Source organism: Balaenoptera borealis (assembly GCF_965194805.1).
Source record: "Balaenoptera borealis genome assembly, chromosome: 2".
Classification (NCBI taxonomy): domain Eukaryota; kingdom Metazoa; phylum Chordata; class Mammalia; order Artiodactyla; family Balaenopteridae; genus Balaenoptera; species Balaenoptera borealis.
The window spans coordinates 95,209,253-95,231,802 of NC_138867.1; the positions used below are offsets into that span (position 1 = coordinate 95,209,253).

General features: G+C 42.4%; 2 protein-coding genes across 8 annotated transcripts in view; one reads left to right on the forward strand and one right to left on the reverse strand.

The window, feature by feature from the left end:
• Positions 1-22,550, forward strand: part of KCNN2 (potassium calcium-activated channel subfamily N member 2) — a 333,031-nt gene that overhangs the window by 156,851 nt on the left and 153,630 nt on the right. For 2 of the 4 annotated variants that reach the window (XR_014239446.1, XM_082376210.1), the window contains exons 1-3: positions 656-868; positions 1,741-3,035; positions 3,656-3,751. Coding sequence is in view for 2 of the 4 variants with exons in the window: in XM_082376210.1 (XP_082232336.1) it covers positions 847-868; positions 1,741-3,035; positions 3,656-3,751 (1,413 nt within the window). In the remaining 2 variants the exon portion in view is untranslated. Of the gene's footprint in view, positions 1-655; positions 869-1,740; positions 3,036-3,655; positions 3,752-22,550 lie in introns of those variants that run through there. The other 2 variants (XM_082376209.1, XM_082376214.1) reach the window with 2 other exon arrangements.
• Positions 479-3,649, reverse strand: LOC309622484 (uncharacterized protein; the record flags this gene model as incomplete). 4 transcript variants are annotated; one of them, XM_082378559.1, is made up of 2 exons in its annotated part: positions 3,061-3,649; positions 479-660 (listed from the first exon to the last, which is right to left on the reverse strand). In XM_082378559.1, the coding sequence occupies exons 1-2, from the start codon at positions 3,317-3,319 to the stop codon at positions 479-481; spliced, it is 441 nt and encodes a 146-aa protein (XP_082234685.1). In that variant the 5' UTR covers positions 3,320-3,649. The 4 variants fall into 4 exon arrangements, 1 of the variants encoding a protein (XP_082234685.1); XR_014240889.1 differs by lacking the exon at positions 3,061-3,649 and adding an exon at positions 1,018-1,688 and having other exon boundaries at positions 584-660; XR_014240890.1 differs by lacking the exon at positions 3,061-3,649 and adding an exon at positions 2,225-2,305 and having other exon boundaries at positions 595-660.

Genomic DNA, 22,550 nt, shown 5'->3' on the forward strand with positions numbered 1-22,550 from the left:
AGGCACTGAAAACGCAAACTCTCTCTTAGGAGCGGGTACCTGGTAAGCAACTTCAGGGTAGCTGCCGAGTAGAATATCAAGAAATTGGATCCAGCTGAGAATTCCAATTACCTAATGAGGGTGATCCGCTTTCACTTTAATTTCTAACTCTTTATAACTTCTATCATAAAAATCATGCTTTAAAATCACGATTTAAAAGGGAAACAAATATTCAACTGGCCAATGTATTTCACTCCCTTTTCTGGAGACGGGAATCTCAGCTTACAAAGAAATACAAACGATATGGACTTAAGATGGAGCAGTAACAACGAACCCTTGAAAGGGTCCCCTACCGCTTTGTGTTAGTATATCGCCCAAAAGAAGGACACATCACAGGAAATTTGTGAGACACAAAGCGTAATTTTTATTAGTTTATTAGCAAATAAATAAATATTACACCTAACTCTAGCAAAACTCTAGCACTGTCCCCAGGCAGCTATTATTCAGTCCGAGTTATTATTAATAATTTCCTAGCCAGGCTATGACTGCCGGTGTGAATCAGCCTGCGCCAGGCCCCTCTCCATCCGCCGCCGCCGCCGCCGCTGCCGCCGCAGTCAGGGCTTGGCACAGCAGACGGTAGGTGTTTGCGCCTCAGTGATCCGCCTTTGCTTTGTGTCTGTGCTGCAGGTGTGGAGGAGGAAGAGGAACAGAAGACAAGCTGGTGGCCGGCGGTCGCTGAGCATTCCCCAGACCCTCGAGCAAGCCTCTTCTCCAAGGCAGGAAAAGCCCGCGGACCTACCCACTGGGGCGGCCAGAGGGCCTGAGCGCCGTAGCCCAGGACCTGGCGGCCGGGGGCGCCAACCCCTCATGTTCCACAGAAGGCGCAAATGTGAGCAGGCAGTGGCGGGGAAAGCCCTCCTCCCCCGCCAGGGGGACCCGGGAAGCCCGCGCGGGCTCCTCCCGCGGACCGAGGGGATCCCCTCCTCCGGCCCCGCCCCCATCCTCCCCAGGCCCAGGCGCCAAGGCGGTTAACCCTACCCGCGCCGCATCGTATTAGGGCGAGAGCACCGCGCAGCCAATCCCGACTCCCCGGCGCCAGAGACCAGCGGCGTGGGGAAGATCGGTGAGCCGGGCCCGTTCGGATCTCGCAGCGGCCAAACACGGGCTCAGGCCCCGGGGTCCTCACTAAGCCATGCTGCACTGGCTTAGCTAGTCGTCAAACTTTTTCTCTCCAAAGCGGGTGCCCCCGCAGTTATTTGGCGGGCAGCCGGCAGCCCACTCTCAGCGGGACAATTAGGGAGAAGTGGGCGTGGGGCGAGGAGGTTGCAGTTCTGCAGCTCTAAGAGGCGTGCATGCCGGTGGAGGAGTGGCCCGGGTTCCGCACTGTTCCCTCGCCTGACCCCCTGGCTGGGGTGGCTCAACGTGCTGCAGTGCCCGGTGCAAGGGATCTAGACTGCGCGTCCGGCACTAGTTAGGGGGGTGGGGGCACGGGAAGTGGGGGACGCCTGTTTTTTCCTCCTCCCTCTGCAGACCCGCTGCACTACCTGGGGGCTCCCCATCCCTGCTGGTGCTCACGGGTGCTCTCAATCAGCAGGTGAAACCCCCGCCTTCACCCTGTCCTGGCCTGCGCCTCCGAGGGTTTTCATCCTGCAGATTCCACCCCCCCCCCCCATCTCTCTCTCTCCCTCTCTCTCTCTCTCTCTCTTTCACACACGCTCCCCTAAACCGCGCGCGCCGCAAACTCAGTCTCGGTCCCCGCAGGTGATGTCATGCCCATTGTTTTGGTGAGCCCAACCAATCGGACGCACCGCCTGGATTCTACCGGAGCCGGCATGGGCCCTTCCTCGCACCAGCAGCAGGAGTCTCCGCTCCCTACCATAACGCATTGCGCAGGGTGCACCACCGCCTGGTCTCCCTGCAGCTTTAACAGCCCTGACATGGAAACCCCATTGCAGTTCCAGCGCGGCTTCTTCTCGGAGCAGCCGCCACCGCCACCGCGCTCCTCACACCTGCATTGCCAGCAGCAGCAGCAGAGCCAGGACAAGCCGTGCCCGCCCTTCGCGCCCCTCCCGCACCCTCACCACCCCCCGCACCTCGCGCACCAGCAGCAGGGCAGCGGCGGCAGCAGCCCATGCCTCCGGTGCAACAGCTGCGCCTCCTCCGGTGCCCCGGGGGCGGGGGCGGGGGATAACCTGTCCCTGCTGCTCCGCACCTCCTCGCCCGGCGGCGCCTTCCGGACCCGTACCTCCTCGCCGCTGTCAGGCTCGTCGTGCTGCTGCTGCTGCTCGTCGCGCCGGGGCAGCCAGCTCAATGTGAGCGAGCTGACGCCGTCCAGCCATGCCAGTGCGCTCCGGCAGCAGTACGCGCAGCAGCCGGCGTCCGCCTCCCAGTACCACCAGTGCCACAGCCTGCAGCCCGCCGCCAGCCCCACGGGCAGCCTCGGCAGCCTGGGCTCCGGGCCCCCGCTCTCGCACCACCACCACCACCACCACCACCCGCACCCGGCGCACCACCAGCACAACCAGCCCCAGGCGCGCCGCGAGAGCAACCCCTTCACCGAAATAGCCATGAGCAGCTGTAGGTACAACGGGGGCGTCATGCGGCCGCTCAGCAACTTGAGCGCGTCCCGCCGGAACCTGCACGAGATGGACTCCGAGGCACAGCCCCTACAGCCCCCGGCGTCTGTCGGAGGAGGTGGCGGCGCGTCCTCCCCGTCTGCAGCCGCGGCCGCCGCCGCTTCGTCCTCAGCCCCGGAGATCGTGGTATCTAAGCCGGAGCACAACAACTCCAATAATCTGGCGCTCTACGGAGCCGGCGGAGGAGGCACCGCTGGAGGCGGCGGCGGCGGCGGCGGTGGCGGCGGCAGCGGGCATGGCAGCAGCGGTGGCACCAAGTCCAGCAAAAAGAAGAACCAGAACATCGGCTACAAGCTGGGCCACCGGCGCGCCCTGTTCGAGAAGCGCAAGCGGCTCAGCGACTACGCGCTCATTTTCGGCATGTTCGGCATCGTGGTCATGGTCATCGAGACCGAGCTGTCGTGGGGCGCCTACGATAAGGTAAGTGCTCGAGCCCTTTGCTCACCGTCCCCGGACCGCAGAGCCGGGCACCGGGTGGTTGGGATGGGCGCTGGTGGGAACTCTCTGCCTGCCAGTTCCGGAGCTTTTCCCGGACAATCGGAGGTGTTCGCCGGGACGGCGAGCACCGCTGAGACTCGCTTCCCTAATCCGCAAGGCAACTCTGGAGAGGAAGCTTTTCCGCGCGCAAAGTTCTGGAGGCAGTGAATGTCCAGCGCGTTTGGGCACGTTAAAGAAGTGATTTCAGGAGTCGGTGAGGAAAGCATGCTCTGTTCCCCTCCTGGTGCCCACGATGTCGGAGGCCCCTTTCAAACCCAAGCGCTTAAACTCAAGGATAACTTCCTCTCGGGTTTCGAGAGCCACGAGCTGCGCTTGGGTCTGTGTTGTCGCGGACCCCGCTGCTTGGCCTTCCGGGATCTCCTCTCTCACTTTCCTGTGAGGCCAAGTGATCTGACAGATCACAGAGGCGAGACAGGTGCCCCTACCCCCATCCTCCTCCTGGGAGTTCAGGTCCCCTTGCTGGGGATTGACCGACCCCCCGGATCTTAAAGGTGGTTAAAAGTGCTTCTTTTTTTAAAAAAGTGCTTCTGTCTGTGTTGCAGGCGTCGCTGTATTCCTTAGCTCTGAAATGCCTTATCAGTCTCTCCACGATCATCCTGCTGGGTCTGATCATCGTGTACCACGCCAGGGAAATACAGGTAACTTCGGGGTTCTGCTGTTTATGAATGACTCCAGCCGGGGGAAGTGCAAGGCAGCAGACCCTTTTTCCAAGCTCTCGTGTCCTTGCTTGAGGTTACAGAAGACACACGCTGTATTCTTACCTTAGCACCTGACCTGTTCTTTCAAGAAGTTAAAAACAAAAAACAGTGCAGCGTGTAAATGTGCAGTAGTTTCCAGGATGTATTTGTTAAACCTTTCAGATTTTCCCCTCTCTTCTTTAGGTAGATCCACTTCTCCATATCAGTCACTGTATTTGTTTTCCTTAAGGCCAGTTATGTAGTAGCCTTAATCTGCCAGGTAAATGTGTATTCTTGTCTAATAAACATTTAACAAGATGGGTGGGTCATTATGGAAGATTGTGCCCATATACATCACCTTCCATGACTGTAGCTTAGAGAAGAAAATAGGCCCGTGATATTCCTTGCTAATGTATATCAATAAGACAAGAAAAAACCTCTGACATTTTCTATATCTGACTGTAAAGTTGAAGAAAAAAATCTGTTGTAAATTAAGAATACAAATTCTGTATATCTGGTAGTTTGGTAGATTTTCAGGTACAATCATTACATTATTTATTAAAAATGTCATTTAAGAGCAAAGGCCACTGCCCTTGTGAGTGGACTTGTTAGGAAAATGTTTGTTTTGTTTAAATGCATCCAGGAACTCTATTGTTAGATATGACTGTTACTGACAATTTCAGAATAGTCCGTCTAAAATTCATGGGTTGTCTTTTAAGTTGTTTATTTTGCTGTAGCTTTCAGTTAAAGGAATATTAAGGTTTGGGAATAAAATAACTAGAGTTTTCAAAAATTAAGAGAGATTGAGATTTTCCAGTTTAGAACTTAGCACTAATATGCATTTTCTGATTTTTTTGGATCAGGTGTTAGGCATTTGGCTGAACTAGTAAACCCTCGAATTTAGGCTGCTTTCCTTTAGGAGTTGCCATTGAATTTAAATAACTTAGCATTAATTATAAGTTAAATTAATTTTAAGTTAGTAATTTGCAGAAACATACTAAATATGGAAGAAACCAATTTTAACTATTGCCCAAGCAAAATAAAGATACACATGACCCCACATGAGGAGGGAGAAATTACTTCATCATGCTTTCAAATTTGCAAAGACTTTGAAAAGTGTGATTTTGAAGGAAGGAGGACAGAGAATGAGAATTAGAAAGAGTGAGAATATTTAGAGGTAAGTAATAAAACTGCACTGCCAAAACAAGGCAAACACATTTGGACCCTTTAAAGTTTTAATAATTTACACAGGTCCATCTTTAATTCAGCACTAATGATCGTGGGCTTTTGAGATTCTTTCAAGCATTTTAAAGTAATACTAAAATGTAACTTAAGCATCATGAGAGTATCTTTTCATTTTGACTTGAAGGGTAGACACTTAAGGCTGGGGAACAAAATAGGTCTAATGGCCCTCTGACTTGGTTTACAGATGAGGTACCTGCAGTCAGAAGAGGTGACCAGCTTTCCAGATCTCAGAGCTAGACAGTGCAGAGCGTGACCAGCCCTGTCCTCCTAGCTTCCACCCAGAATGCTTCCTGCTTCCTCTGCCACTGCTTGTTAGCAACCCTGAACTTGGACATGTCTTTGTCTGTGGTTCCTCTAAATCCAAACGTTTGGTATTTGAATAGGGTTAGACTTAAACGGTTTTTCTAAAATCTTCTTAGGTATTTATAAAAATCAAGTAATTTAATTTTTTTTTTTTTTTGGCTTGAAGACCAGAGTAGTTTTATTTAATCCACCCTAGAAAGAGACCTTGCTGTTTTGTTTTTTTTTTTAATTAAACATCAGTTTTCGTATTATTCCTGTTCCTTCTGAAAAACACACAGCTAAACAAGCATTCAAGGCGGAGGACATTTGATGGTATTAACACCAAGAACAAAGTGTCTTCCTGAAAATGCTAACCTTTTAAGAATTATGGGGAGATTTTTTTGAAATAACTTACGGGAGTTTGTGAGGACCAAACATTGGCCATTAACATTGGCCAGATGTTAATTACGTGTTGTAAAAAATTTTTGGTACCATATTAGAACTCTTAAAACTTAGAGAAAGTAATACAAATAAAAGAAGTCATATTTTTAAAGATCATTTCACACTTGAAAGAATTCCACCCCTGGCTAATTTTGAGGACCATTTCTGTTATACAAATGCCTAGATATATTGATTACAGTACGAAGAGCACGGGTGATAAAAATGAAGACATGAATTCCCCCTCTAAGGGTTATAAGCACAGTGAACCTCTTTATTGTTGGGGCAACATAAATATCACAGAAATTTAGATTTTTATAATTGGAATTATCTGACCTGATACATGGTTTCTGCTAAACCAACCACACTTAAGATAATTTCAAAATGGATGCTCAGGTAATATCATTTAGTTGTTTTGGAGGTAGCTTTTACATTCAGTGTTTAATCTAGAGTGATTTTTGTTTTCCTCAAGCTGAAGTTCCAGATTCTTATCTGAGATGCTTTTTTTAAAAATATGAAATGGAAAAGGACCAAATAAATGTGGAGACCCTGAGCTGGAAATCAAGAAGCAGAAAAACATGTTCTAATTTATCCAGAGAGTAGTCAGTGATTGCTGCTGAAATAGTTCACTCTGAAACACGGTAAAATCAAGTGCATAGGGTAATGTATCCATGTGTGGAAAATGATGAATTGAGCCCTTTTTAACTTATTGATGTCACTGCTATAGATGTACTTCTTTCATAAGTTGTAAGCAAATAGGTACTTCTCAGTTTACTATTAAGAATTCCAAGTATATAGATTAGCTTTGAGTTAAGGAACACAATGCAGGGGTTATGCTGCCTTTCAGAGCATGTTCTTGGGCATAGCATGCAGTCTAATGTGACACTTCCTCTTTTTCTTTTTAGCATAGCAGTATGATGATTGGATAGTGAGAGCTAGCTAGTATGGGTTTCTGGTACATGGTAGGATTTCTTGCTGCATTCAGGAAAAGTAAGTGTTATAGCCAATGTTCCGGCTCTCTGTCCACCGGAATTGCTTTAACGAAGCTTGGGGAGGCCCTGACATTTCCATGGAGAACCTTGGAAAGCAAGTCAATGTGACCTTTTATAAAATGTTTATACACAGTCTATCAAAATAAGATGGTTCAGTGAGTCATGGACGGAAGTGCTTGAATTAAAATAGTGCGATGGGGAGGCTTTGTAAGAACTTAGCTCAGTACATTTCAGCTTTGGTGTCATTTTTTTCAGTACCACAGACAGCTCAATGCACCAGGCTATAGTTTGCTCATTTCACTAATTTTACATCCCCCCAAAACAAAAATGAAATTACTTTTTTTTTGGGTGGGGGAGGTCAGAAAGGTTATATAAAATCAGATTTAGTGGGAGCAGATTTTCAGCTAAGTAGATATTAGATTTTTTCAAATAGACATTTGGCCTTACTTTCTATATTCATCAGTAAAGTCAAAAAATGATGAATAGACACATAAAATAAATTTTAGCAAATGCCTTTGTATCACAACCTTCTGACAAAGGAAAAGTACTATGGGGATTGTTTTATACAGTTTGGAGAGGTCACTTGATACTAAATAAGTAGCTTCCCCACCTCAAGTCCAAGGTCAAATAATAGGAAAAACAGGCATGATTTCCTGGGACTTTTCTTTTTCTCCCCCCTCTTCTGTAGGGTTGGAAGCATTTCTTTGATGGCATACGAACAAAACAATGTTCAAGTACTCTTTAAGATCTTCAACATCAAATAAGTTGAATGTAGATTGCACTTCATCTTTTCAACTTTAGTGTACTTGACTTTCTCTTGTGGAAGCAATTTTAGTTGAAAGAGTTGTTTAGTATTTTGAGATAGGCAAATGCAAGATTCTAAGTTGGGAAGAAAACCCCTTGGACTGTCACCTTTCTGGTTCTCATGGGATTTGGCAGAATGGAGAGTACTATACTTTAAAGTTGAAAATGGTTTTATTTCCTTGGTTTTGTTTTGGTAATAATATAATTATAGAATAAATAGCACTAGGGGAAACACTGATTTTTCCCTGGTACCTCTTGCAGTGGAATAACTCTACACATTCTTCTTTAAGTTAGCTTTTCAGAGATGGATGATATACATCTAAAAGTGGAGGAGCAGAAATGAAAATTTCCCCTTACCTGCGCATGTAGGCCACACAGAGGGGGAAGGAGTGAGTAGGGGCTGGGACCTCAGCAACCTCGGAAGTCTCCTGGACTGGTTGAGGAGGGGTGGCTAAGTGCCCACTGAGTAGACTCTGGCTCACCTTGTGGAGAGTGGGAAAGAATGCTCGCTTTCCCACTCCTGCAGAGAGCAAGTAGATGCTTCCAGACTATGCAGAAAATACTGCATATAGTTATTATTCTTATTAATAAAATAATAATAACTACGCATAGTGAAAATAACTAGTACAGAAGAGCTTAAAATAAATACGATAGTCACATTCTCAGTCCAGTGTTTCAGAGACAACCGCTTTTAAATTTCTCATACACTTCTCCAGAATTTTCAAAAATGAATATTTAGTTGTGTTTAGAGACACACATACTGTGCTTTTTTTGCTTAATATATCTTGAAGGTTTTTTATTGTCAGCACATGGAAACCCATCTCATTCTTTGTTAGCAACTGTTTATTATCCCATTTTATGGATGCACTGTGGCTTAGTGTTAAGCTTTTGCTGTTATAAGCCATAATAAAAATGAACACTCTTGTATACTATTTAAATCTATTAATTAGGGGATACACATATGGTATATATCCAGCAGACAGATTGCTGAATCAAAGGGAGTTTGTATTTTAAATGGAAAGGTACTGCCCACCAGCCCTTTAGAAAGGTCGAGTTCTCATTCTCTGCTTCCCTACACATTATTTCCCCACAGCATTGTTAACACTGTATGTTATAAAAAGGAATTTTAAATATCTTTGGCTCTGTAAAGTTTACTATCTTCCTGAAGAAACATTTTTTTTTTTTTTTTTGGTGAAAAATTCCTTAAGGACAAAGCTCATGGCCTCATAGGCTTATTTGCAACATTTTGCAATATCTAGTGGTGCATTATCTAATCTGCTGACAAAATGACCAATCCTTGTAAAGGTGCCATCAGAAGCAAGCATTGGCCACATTTTTGGTTTTTTTCCTTTAAAAAAATTTAGAGATGAAGGAAGCTGAAAGAGTAGAAGGAATGGTCTTCGATTGGTCTTTAGGTCTCTCGTATATCTATAGCATGAGGGAGAGAAGAGTTAACTCTTTGACTGTAAGACTCCAGAAGATCATGAGGTGGTTACCTTGCCTGAATTGCTTTGTTGTGTGGTGGTCAGCTCCACAACCGCTGTCTATATTGCCAGCAGCTTCTACAGAGTTGTAATGAGACTCTCAGTCCCTTTGACTTCGTGTGTACCCTGTAGTAACGAAATCACTCAGGACCAATTTTCTCTGCCTGCCTGTGTAAAGATCTCTGCATTATTAACGGGTGTGACACTAAATAAAGCGATCCTGGTGTGTTTACAGAGCAGCATCACAAATGAATGAAGAGTGGAACTTTAGGTTTACTGCAAGTGGGTTCGCTTGATCTGCCAACTCGTTTCTGGGCCACGTCTTGTACAGCTCGGGAAGGAGGCCACTGTGGGCTGTCATTGTCCCAGACCACATCTGGCAGGGTGGACAGAGGGAGCCTGCACTGATTTAACTTCAGGAAGTTACTTTTGGTCAGGGTACAAAGTAGTTTCATGGGGCCGTTTTAGTGAGAATTTCTGCTCATTAGGAAATATGATGTTTGCTACTTTGGGAGTATGTGTTTAACCTGAAACTCCTTTAGAATTCTCTTTATAGAACTGGAAACTGTGTGGAGAGGACCTGAATTGTTATCTGGCCCAAGATCCCACCCAGCATGGAAACTCCCTTTATGTCATCTCAGATAAAAGTGGCCACCCAATTTCTGCTTGAACCCTCTTCCCATGATGGTCAGTTTGTCTGTACAAGGCTGTCCATTCCATTGCCAGACAACTCTTAATTTTAGGAAGATTTTCCTTATGTTGGGGGTGAAGTCTGGTTTTATTCCTTCCCATATTCAACATTGAAAAAGTTTTTGAGCTCTGCTAATACAATGAGGAATAAGACAGTAAGGTTCCTTCCCTTTTGGAACTGACATTCCAAGCAGGTGGGGTTAAGGAGAGAGACAAAAATTAAGTAAAGGAAGAAAATCCTTGGAAGTTGTGATAAGTGTCATAAAGGGGCCATGAAAGGCTGTGATAGAAAATAATTGGGGGCAGAGGGTTGTACACATCAGACAGGGTGGTCCTGGGAGCAGTCTCTAAGGAAGTGACTTTTAAGCTGAGACATAAAGGAAAAGAAGTTACCAGCTATTGGCAGAGTCTGGAGGAACAACCTTTTCCAAGCCCTCGTGACTGAAAGGAGTTTCCTGCACTTACACAATTGAGAGCAAACAAGTGTGGCCCAAGCAGGGCGACGGTAGTACTGGATGGGGTGAGAGGGGATAGGCAGGGTTCTGATGCTGAAGGGTCCTGAGGCCATTATAAGAATTTTGTGATGTTTCCTTCAAAATGCATGAGGCCATCATTAAAGCACGGAAGAGTCATGATCCAGCTTACTGTTTAAGCAGACCTTTTGTTGAAGCTCTGAGGAGATTGGTCTGGAGACCCTTGGCAAGTCACATTGTAGAGATGACGCTCACTTGGCTTGGGTAGCAGTGGTGGAAATGAAGAGAAGTGGTCTGATATAAGACCCAGGTTGGAGGTAGAATGGACGTCTTAGTGATTGGATATGACAGGTGAGGGCAAGGGATGATGCAAAGATGATTCTCAGGGTTCTGATTGGAGCATCTGAGTGTGTTATGCTGACAGGGGAGAACTCAACATTGAAGGGTAGCTTGTGGAATCAGGAATGCTTCTGATGGAAGTGCTTCTGATTATACAAGAGAACCCTGAGTTCAGAGAAAAGGTGTGGAGTAGAAATTTAAATTGGCGAGTAATCAGCGTAGAGACTATTTAAACCCGCAGCAATTGATAAAATCACTGAGAGAAAACAGAGGAATGAGAGAAGAAGGTCGAGAGCGGATCAACCTCTGACATCTAGAGGTTGTGTGAAACAGGAACTAGAGAAAAGAGATAAGAATGACTTGTCCTAGAGGTGGTAATGGGAGTGTTGGAAGGAGGGCACAGTGCTGTGTACTGAATGCCATGAGGTCAGTTAATACCGGGTAGAGAGGTGCCTTCTGGATTTGGCAAGTTAAAGGTCATTGCTGACCTTGATGAGGAGTTTCAGTGGAATGGTACAAACAGAACGCAGACTGTAATTTCCAGTATAACAGTTATGAATAAATTGATTCTCCCTCTTCCCAGAATTACAGAGCAAACATTTAAATATTGGTTAGGTCCCTTTAAATGCCCACCTAATTAAATAGTCCCCGTTTCTTTGAATTTTCCTGATCAGGCTTAGAATGCCCCTGATCATATTCTTCTGGACTTATTCTGTTTTGTTGAATTCCCTCTTCGAGTAAGGTCAGAAATGTACTCAGTACTTTCAGATGGGATCTGCCAGTGTACTTGTTACCTCCGTTCAACAAAAATCCTCCATTATGCCGACTGTTATTTAGTCTAAAATGGTCATGGCATCACACAAACTGTTGCCAAGTACACTTGTAAAATTGTTAACTGAACTGATTGTAGGGCTTTACATTTATTCACTCTGTTAAATAGCATCTTGGTTTCAGGTGAGTGTTTTAGCCCGGCAGAATTATTTGAATCATAATTGTGATGTTTATTTGACAAACACTTATTTAGGTTTGGAAAATGCTGTGCATGGAGGGGGCTCTGGCATTGGCAAGACCCAAATCAGTGCTAAATTCTGTTCCAGAAACATGGTCAATGTTAGTGGCTGTTACCCAGTTTTCACACATCCAACTCTTCTTCCTAGCTTCTCACTAGCCATGGCTTTGAAAAGTGTAGCTTGGGTACCCATGCCCAAGGCATGAGTGAGCCACGGTCAGAGCTGAGAAGTAGGACCTTCTTTGTAGTTAGTCATCTGTTCATCCATGATATTTGGTTCAGCTTTTCACGTACTAACAACTCTCTGTACCCTGACTATCAGCCAGCCTACGTTTCTCTACAAGAATGTCGTGAGGACTGTCAGATCCCTTGCTGAAATCCATGTATTCTGTGCAATCTTATGATCTGCCAGTCTATTCATGATATCCAAGAAGGAAACAAGACTGATGAGCTTATCATTTTAAGCATTATAATATATTAGGCTTCATGACCAAATGCCTTTTCTCTTAAAAATTTTGTTTTTCTCTCCAGATTATAAAATTAGGAAACATTTATGTTAGAAATCTGTAAAACATAGATAACATGAAAAAGAATATGTTAGTTTAATCTCACCACCCAGAGATAATTATTATTGTGATATAATGTATTTATATGAAGTAGATGGACCTGATATTTGCTATATATCAGGATAAGGAAATTTAGTGTTCTTTTCATGTAATTTTCTATTCATTTCCCCATGCCATTAAACATTCCAATTTTTTTTGCATCATATAGCTGTAAGCAATTTAATCCTTTCCCTTATTTTTGGACCCTCAAGAAAAATTAGAAAGACCCTATTTAAAATATTTGTATAATAAATACTTTTGCAGATGAACTTGTGTGAGCACCTCTGATGATTTCCTAAGGATAAATTGCCAAGGAGAAATTACTTAGTTAAAGGATATTATTTAAGGCAATTGAGAGTTTGTCAAATGGTCCTTCCAAAGGTTTATATCATGCCTTTCATTTTTAAAGTACTTACAAACCACTTTGTTAAATAACTGATATGATTATTTTCTGGAGTGTCTAGGATCAATTTACTGATTAGTATTTTGAGTACTGTCCTACTTTGTGAATCTAGAAATGTGCTTCCCTGGACTCTCCTATAGCTTCCTATTTCTCCATGATTTTGGTTTCTAAATCTTGGCTAACCAGGTTTGTAAAAGGGTATTCCTGCTTAATAATTAAAGTTTATATAGAAATGATGCAAAAGCAGCATTGGAAGATAACTTTGTCCACAGATGTTCCCAGTCTTTGTTATTATAGGAAGCTGTTAAAACCATAATTTCTGAAACTTTTCTCGACAAACTTTCCTGCTGAGCAAAGCAAAGCAATCAGACTCTCCTTTGAGTTGTTTACTGTTTTTGCAGCATTGCCTCGTGGCTTTGTGTGCTGCTTCTGGAGCCCAATCTGTCTGGGCTTGTACCCAGCTCTGCCACTAATTAGCTGTGTGACCTTGGACACATTACTTAATCTCTCTGTACTTCACTTTCCTTGTCTGTAAAATGGGGAATATAGAGTACCTCTCTCATTGGGTTGTTGTGAGGTTTGAGTGTATATATTTGTGTGTATATATATATATAAAGCACTTCGCATGCTGCCTGGCATGTGGTGAGGGCTATTTAGGTGTCAGCTGCTGGTTATTGTTAGCTATTACGGGGTTCGTTGGGGTGGAAGGGGAGGAATTGGAGCCCAGCTTCTCTGGGCTCTGGGCAACAGTGATATTTTTTTCTTCTTCTACAAGTCGTACAGGAGGGAACAGAAAAAAAAAAAAAAAGGTGTGCATTCAAACAGTGTTCATTAGTTTACTCACACTTAATCTAGAACAGGGGTATGTGTGTGAGTTCTTTTTTTTTTTTTTTTTTTAATAAAAGCTTTGATCTCCATTAAGGACAGCCAATATTTTTTGAAACTTAGTTTAGATTTTCCCTGTGGGCAAGTTGGCAGTCTCAGGAGGTAAGTGTTCATTTCGGTTGTCAGGTTTCAGATCAGTAAACTGGTGTTAGAGTACTATAATGTTAGGGCTCACCAGTTTTTACCAAAATAGCCGTTTCCCCTATAAACACACCATAGGTGTGGCTTCTGGCTGGAAGCTAGGCTCTTTGTGAGCTACATTTACTCCTTCAGACATCCAGGTCACAGCCGATGGCATCTCCTACTAATTAGGACCCTGGTGACTTAAAAGGGTTAAGTGCAGCGCCCTGAAAAGTAAGCAAAGGGAATAATTTGATAATGGAAAATTCTGGTATTAAACCCCTGCTGAAAGGATGAGAGGTAATAAACAGCCAAAGGCATATGTATAAAGGCATATGTAACTGACAGCGTTTCTGTCTGTATTCATTGTAGGTCTACAGGATATTTAAATAAAAAGCATTTTTTTCTTTTTCTGGATTAGGTTTATCTCTGGCAAGAGTTTTGTTTAGTATGCCACCACCCTCAACCATGCTTGGAGTACCTTGATTGGAAAGAATTGAGAAGAATTTTCGTGTGTCAATATGACAAGTAACATCTCAAAATATACTTGGTTCAGTGATTGGGTTTACTTTTTATCAGACAGCTTATATCTTCTCTTCTGTTTCATTTCAAATGACCATTAGTTGAGTCTGTATTATCTCTCTTTTTGAACAATGTGTTATTGTTGGGTGAGTTTTTTTCTTTGCTTTTTGAATTTATAAAACACATTGAGATTCAGACCTTATAAACTTTGAACTGAACTGTGTAGACAAGTGTTAACAGCCAGTGTTTCACATCTATAATTTTGTCATGTGCTTTCTTGAATATCTGAGCATTTTTACCTAGTTATGTATTTATCTATAATGGTTATCCAGAAGGTATTAAGATGGGGTTGTTTCCAAGCAATCTGACTATTGAAATTTGGATATGCATCTACTGTTGGTCTTATTCACTGAGGTAGTCTTCTTTCTATCAGGAAGTTGTTGGTCTTCCAAGGAAATTGCATGCAATATTTATATATTAGTTTTGACACAAGCATACTGAATTTTGGGGAGGAGGCATTAAACACCATAGTGTGGTTGTCGTGGTCTTGGGTAGTGCTTTTTTGAGGATAGCGTCTGCTGTCAAGAGGGGTAAAAAATACACAGGTGCTAATCCTTAAACTGCTTAAATTTTTGTTGAGTGAGTAAGGGAAATTATATCCCAGTATTGGATTTATTTTTAAGGTCACAGATCATTTAAAATATTGAAAAATAATAATTAGGCTGAATATTTATTCAAGTTGCATACATATAAAGTGATATAAAAGTGATGGCTGCAGGATTTATTATAGTCACCTCATGCCTTTTCACAGGTATATCTAGTACTTCCAGACATATACCCAAGCAGAGTTATTGACTGAACACTTAATTTCATTTATGTGGATTTAGCTATGAAATTTTAAGACAAAAAGTCTTGGCTTCTAGAAACTTACCTTAGGTCAATTTTCATACCGGTAAATCCTCCCATATTTGGAAAAAATGTTTTTATGTCAAAGAGCATGAATTACTTTCTGTTCTTTGAAGCAAAAACAACTGAAGATATATTTATTTAGTTAAACATGCTGTTAGTTTAAAGCTTCAGCTTATTGCTTAAACCTGTGGGTAATATTGTAAATTTTAATGCTGTCGTTGAAAATTATTTTGAATAGAATTTTACTTCTTTCCCATTAGTATTTTAGTCAAGAACCCTCACTATTTGTTCGCATTTGTTAATGTCAAAGAGGGTACTTAATGAAAATGCTTTTGGGCAGACTTTCAAAAATTAAGCAGTAGTAATACAAAGAGAAATCTCTAATTTGCTTGTTTTGGGGGTAAAAAGCAACAATACTGTATTAAGGCTGAAAACTATTTTTCAAAATATCTTTGATTTGGAATCCACTGGCTCTTATAGATTTTTTAAATATCATTTTTTAAAGGCTTAATCTTCTGTATTCTTTTTTTTTTTTTCTTTCAGCATATCTGCTTTACACAGTCTTTTTTATCCTTTTTGACAACTATTCCTATTTTTCGGTTGTTATGTTTGGGCCGTGTTCTGCTTCACATCTCAGAATGTGTCCCTTGGGTGCTCCTTACATTGGGGGATGAAGATCCAGCCCACTCGCTGTCATGTTCACTGTCTCGCTTAGTCTGATGCTGTATACACAAATTACTTCAGTGGCAGCTATTTCGAAATCATGAATCCATTAAGTGTGTCTCTTTGCAGTTTTATACAGCTGGCCACAGAGGGAAAGTGGATGTGTGTTTAGGACTTAGTCCCTCAAGCCCATGTCAGAACATCCTGAGCAGAGACCACACAGCACAATCAGTGGTGAGCATTTTCTCTGCAGCGTTTTCCCAAAAACAAGGTGTCTTTTCTGCACTATTGCGCAGGAACACACGTCACCACAGCAAGATGATCGGTGTGATGGAGGGTGGGATGAGGGCTCATCTTCAAGACCTGAATTATGATATGTTGCCACATGGGAACCAAATTCAACAAATACAAAGGAATAGGATCAGATCATGTGACTGATGGGGTGGAGGTGATGAGCTCAGATACCCCAGTGATATGTGCTCTAGCTAAATTCCCAGGCTGAATACAAATTTTTATTAATTCGCTCTCATTTCCTCTCTCCTCTATTGGTATAATGATGACCTGTACATTTACAGTGGGGTCAAAAAGGTTGATGACTTTCACCCTTTTTTCTTAAACACAGTGGGGAAAATTACAATGAAGTGCTACAGGTCTGGTCCTCTTTACCAAAAAGATAAGAAGAGCAGGATTTTCAAATCATCTCATTGACTTGTTTTAAATTTGCCCATTGATTCATTTCTTCTGAGGAACAGCCCTTCCTACCCAGCAATCTCTGAGGTCCCTGCTGGGTGTTTTTACATAACCCATCCCTCTCAGCTCCTCCAGCTTTGTTTTTTTTGTTTTTTTTTGTTTTTTTTTAACATCTTTATTGGAGTATAATTGCTTTACAATTGTGTGTTAGTTTCTGCTTTATAACAAAGTGAATCAGTTATACATATACATATGTTTCCATATCTCTTCCCTCTTGCATCTCCCTCCCTCCCACCCTCCCTATCCCACCCCTCTAGGTGGTCACAAAGCACCGAGCTGATCTCCCTGTGCTATGCGGCTGCTTCCCACTAGCAATCTATTTTATGTTTGGTAGTGTATATGTGTCCATGCCATTCTCTCACTTTGTCCCAGCTTACCCTTCCCCCGCCCCGTATCCTCAGGTCCATTCTCTAGTAGGTCTGTGTCTTTATTCCCATCTTGCCCCTTGGTTCTTCATGACCATTTTTTTAAAATTCCATATATATGTATTAGCATATGGTATTTATTCTTCTCTTTCTGACTTACTTCACTCTGTATGACAGTCTCTAGGTCCATCCACCTCACTACAAATAACTCAATTTCATTTCTTTTTATGGCTGAGTAATATTCCATTGTATGTATGTGCCACATCTTCTTTATCCATTCATCTGTCGATGGACGCTTAGGTTGCTTCCATGTCCTGGCTATTGTAAATAGAGCTGCAATGAACATTGTGGTACATGACTCTTTTTGAATTATGGTTTTCTCAGGGTATATGCCCAGTAGTGGGATGGCTGGGTCATATGGTAGTTCTATTTTTAGTTTTTTAAGGAACCTCCATACTGTTCTCCATAGTGGCTATATCAATTTACATTTCTACCAACAGTGCAAGAGTGTTCCCTTTTCTCCACACCCTCTCCAGCATTTATTGTTTGTGGATTTTTTTGATGATGGCCGTTCTGACTGGTGTGAGATGATATCTCATTGTAGTTTTGATTTGCATTTCTCTAATGATTAATGATGTTGGGCATTCTTTCATGTGTTTGTTGGCAATCTGTATATCTTCTTTGGAGAAATGTCTTTTTAGGTCTTCTGCCCATTTTCGGATTGGGTTGTTTGCTTTATTTGATACTGAGCTGCATGAGCTGCTTGTAAATTTTGGAGATTAATCCCTTGTCAGTTGCTTCATTTGCAACTATTTTCTCCCATTCTGAGGGTTGTCTTTTGGTCTTGTTTATGGTTTCCTTTGCTGTGCAAAAACTTTTAAGTTTCATTAGGTCCCATTTGTTTATTTTTGTTTTTATTTGCATTTCTCTAGGAGGTGGGTCAAAAAGGATCTTGCTGTGATTTATGTCATGGAGTGTTCTGCCTATGTTTTCCTCTAAGAGTTTTATAGTGTCTGGCCTTACATTTAGGTCTTTAATCCATTTTGAGTTTATTTTTGTGTATGGTGTTAGGGAGTGTTCTAATTTCATTTTTTTACATGTAGCTGTCCAGTTTTCCCAGCACCACTAAAATTCAACACCCATTTATGGTAAAAACTCTCCAGAAAGTAGACATAGAGGGAACTTTCCTCAACATAATAAAGGCCATATATGACAAACCCACAGCCAACATCGTCCTCAATGGTGAAAAACTGAAACCATTTCCACTAAGATCAGGAGCAAGACAAGGTTGCCCACTCTCACCACTATTATTCAACATAGTTTTGGAAGTTTTAGCCACAGCAATCAGAGAAGAAAAAGAAATAAAAGGAATCCAAATTGGAAAAGAAGAAGTAAAGCTGTCACTATTTGCAGATGACATGATACTATACATAGAGAATCCTAAAGATGCTAACAGAAAACTACTAGAGCTAATCAATGAATTTTGTAAAGTAGCAGGATACAAAATTAATGCACAGAAATCTCTTGCATTCCTATACACTAATGATGAAAAATCTGAAAGTGAAATTAAGAAAACACTCCCATTTACCATTGCAACAAAAAGAATAAAATATCTAGGAATAAACCTACCTAAGGAGACAAAAGACCTGTATGCAGAAAATTATAGGACATTGATGAAAGAAATTAAAGATGATACAAATAGATGGAGAGGTATACCATGTTCTTGGATTGGAAGAATCGACATTGAAAATGTCGACAGTGAAAATGACTCTACTACCCAAAGCAATCTACAGATTCAATGCAATCCCTATCAAACTACCACTGGCATTTTTCACAGAACTAGAACAAAAAATTTCACAATTTGTATGGAAACACAAAAGACGCTGAATAGCCAAAGCAATCTTGAGAAAGAAGAACAGAGCTGGAGGAATCAGGCTCCCTGACTTCAGACTATACCACAAAGTGACAGTAATCAAGACAGTATGGTACTGGCACAGAAACAGAAATATAGATCAATGGAACAGGATAGAAAGCCCAGAGATAAACCCACGCACATATGGTCGCCTTATCTTTGATAAAGGAGGCAAGAATATACAGTGGAGAAAAGACAGCCTCTCCAGCTTTGTTTTCATTGGGGAGTCTTCTGGGAGAACACATGCTGTGTTTTGAGATTTCCAATCGTGTCAGGATTCTCTAGCTGACTCTGAACCTAGGGAACAAGTTGAGGGTATGTGCTGATCTCTAATACCCTTGGGTGCATCACTGTCGTTGGAGGGAGGACAAATAGGCACAGATATAACATTTTCCGATCATGGTGCAGCATATCTGGTGCTTGTACTTGGGTTTATGCTGAATGTTAAAACTTGATGTAAAGTAGAAGAGCCACTGCCTGGAGGTAATAGATGCCACCTGTCAGGGCCTGTCACTGTCCACCAGAGTGTGGGTGGCAACACAAAATATGCCCCACCCCCCAGAGGACAGTGTAGGAGGAGTGGTCATATAGTCACCTTCTAACTGGACAACCACATGTGCTTCTGGGAAGCAGCCCAGGGTGGCGTTTAACTCTTCCTCTGGATCCAGACAGATTGGGGTTAGAACTCAGCTTCACGCTGGGTGACCATGAGAAGAAAATTTGACCCCTCTCAGGCTCATTTTCTTTATTTGTAAAATGGAAATGAGAATTATACCTATCTCACTAGATTGCTTTGAGGATTCAGTGAGACAGTCTTTATGAAGAACCTTGTGTGATACCTGGCACATTGTAAATGGCACATTCAATAAATGTTAACCCCTTCTATTACTACTCTTCCATCATTGCTATTATTAAGCAAATATTATAGCCCAAGCAGGGAAGCAGAGCCTAGAGTCTAGGAGGATCTCAAAGTGGGAAGGGGGTTGGATAATAATGTATAATATTTCAAGGTAGTTGAACCATGTTCTGGTAAGAGGGAGGTTGGGCAGAGAAGGCAAATACTTGATTAGTTAGGGCAGGGGGTTGGCACACTATAGCCCATGGGCCAAATCTGGCCTCCTGGGTAAATCCAACCTGTTTTTATAAAGAAAGTTGTATTGGCACACACTTGTTTACGTGCCGTATACAGCTACTTCTGCACTACAACTTGCACTACGGGCAGAGTTGAGTGGTTGCAACAGAAACCGTTTGGCTGCAAAGCCAAAAATATTTACTTTACAGAAAAAGTTTGCCGACCTTTGAGTTACAGCCCAGGATGGCCAACAAGGACAGAGAGAAATACGCACAGAAGTGTTCCTTCTGCCTTCGTTTCATAAGTTACTTTATTCCTTTGCTCCAATGTTAGGCTTCTTAAGGTATGTGATGAGCAGAGGTTCAGGTAGACCTGCTCGCACCTGGGAAATGCACATTTCTGTAGGGGCGAAGTCTTGTGCTGTGATACAAGCCCTCAGTCTCCCTGTAGGATCTGCACTCTGGGATTGAGGTGAATGGCCTGTGGGAATTAGAGTTACATCATCACAGCTGAGTAGAATGGCTGTGGTAGGAGCTATCAGTACTTTCATGGGGAGTCTGAGTGGGAGCCTCAGAACTCAGAATCCTTTCTGATGGAGGCCAGTGATGAGACACTGGGCCTGTGTGATCCTTGGTGCTCTGTAAGTTAGTCTCTGAAAAGCTAGGCTGGGGGTGGTTTACATTCTTATGATCCTGTTGGTGTTTGCTGACCTCAATTAGGAAAGGAGGCTCATTTGTTTCAAATTTTGAAGAAAGTGTTTTAACTCCACGTTTTATCACAAAAAAAAGCACAGATTAATTGGGGAAGCCATACAGAATGTTGGCTTTTTTCTTTAGGTCTGGAATTCTGGCTGTATGTATAATTTATTAATTTGTGGATTTCTGTTCCCCAGTGATTAAAGTTATAATATATTTCTTTTTTTTTTAATTAATTTATTTATTTTTGGCTGTGTTGGGTCTTCGTTTCTGTGCCAGGGCTTTCTCTAGTTGCGGTGAGCGGGGGCCACTCCTCATCGCGGTGCGCAGACCCCTCACCGTTGCGGCCTCTCTCGTTGCGGAGCACAGGCTCCAGACGCGCAGGCTCAGTAATTGTGGCTCACGGGCCCAGTCGCTCCGCGGCATGTGGGATCCTCCCAGACCAGGGCTCGAACCTGTGTCCCCCGCATTGGCAGGCAGACTCTCAACCCCTGCGCCACCAGGGAAGCCCCAGAGATATAATATATTTCATGTGGATCATCTCCATTCTCAGCTGCCTGCTGGGCAGCTCCCCTTGGAAGCCCCCAGGCCCTTACCGTTCGCCCAATCCTCCTCCTTGCCCTCTCAGGCTTGCTATCTTCCAGAAGACACTACCAACCACCTAGGGCCCCACTGAGGACCCTTGCTCTTTCCTCCACTCATCTCCCCTCCCCACTCCTCACCCCCGGTAGAGTCACCGGGTCCTACAAGTATTTCCTCCTTAGTGTCTTTTGAGTTACCTCTCCTTTCTGGTCACATTCTCAGGGGCCTTGGTTTTGTGTTTCCTGAACTTCAACTTTTCCCAGATCCTCCTACAATCTCTACTGTGTTTACATTTCATTAATATTTTATGTTTATATTATTTATAGTATGTATTATATATTATCTGTGACATATTTTATATACAATTACATGTACATATATAATTACATATATTGTATATTGATATGTGTATAATATGTACTTATATATTATGACAATAAAATATAGCATATACTATATGTATAATCTAACATATTAGAAAATATGTAATATGTAAATATAATTCAATAATATACATTGTATATATATTATATATTATAATATAAATATATAATATATAATATATAGTTATATATAATTTATATAAATATGTTTAAATAACATATAGTATATATAATACATTATTTATTCATATTTTAATATTTGTATTATCTTATTTTTATACTATATTAATATTTTCCTTTCAATCAGCTCCTGTCTTTTAGCCTCATCTTAAGTAACAATATCTATGAAATTATGATATAGTATAGTTGCATATGTGTTCTAATACATAATGAATTAAAACTGTAAGTAAACAACACACAGTCTAGAATCATCTCAGAGGAACATGTCAGAAGAAACTCCTTTTGGGAATTTCTGCCTTGGTTGTTACCCTTATTGTTTTTAATGTGTATGAATATAGTCTCCCTGTTTCCAGTTTGACACTCTCCTCCCACCCCCCACTTCTTTCTGATGGTCCTTCCCCCCACTGCTACATGAATGTCTGTCCCAAACATAAACCTGATCCTGTCACAACAGTTCTAAAATCCTTGCATGGCTCTCTGTTGTTGTCAGCGGGGACATTCTTTAATGCAGATACTTCACAACACGGTTCTCGTGACGTGGCCCCTGTCTGCCTGTCAGCCCCGCTCAGCCCTGTTTTTATCGCCCAAATAGACCACTTCTGCTCCAGCAAGACTGAATCACTTGCAGTTCTGAAGGCTATCACACTGTTCCATGCCTCTGTGCCTGAAATGCCTTTCCAGTTTATTTTCCTGAATCCTGCTTGTGCATGAAAATTCAATTCAAGAATCATCTCTGCCAGGAAGCCTTCCCTGCCCAGCCCCTCACTCACCTTGATTTGGCCGCCCTCCTTATTTTTCTGGCTGCCCCTACTATTTAACAGAGTGATAAAGAGCCCTGATGAGAAATGGAACTTGATTCAAACCCAGGTTGCCCTAACTTTTACCAGTTCCCTCTGACAACCTATCAACAGCTCTGAGCTTCAGTTTCTCATCTGTAAAATGGGGAGAATAGAGCCTA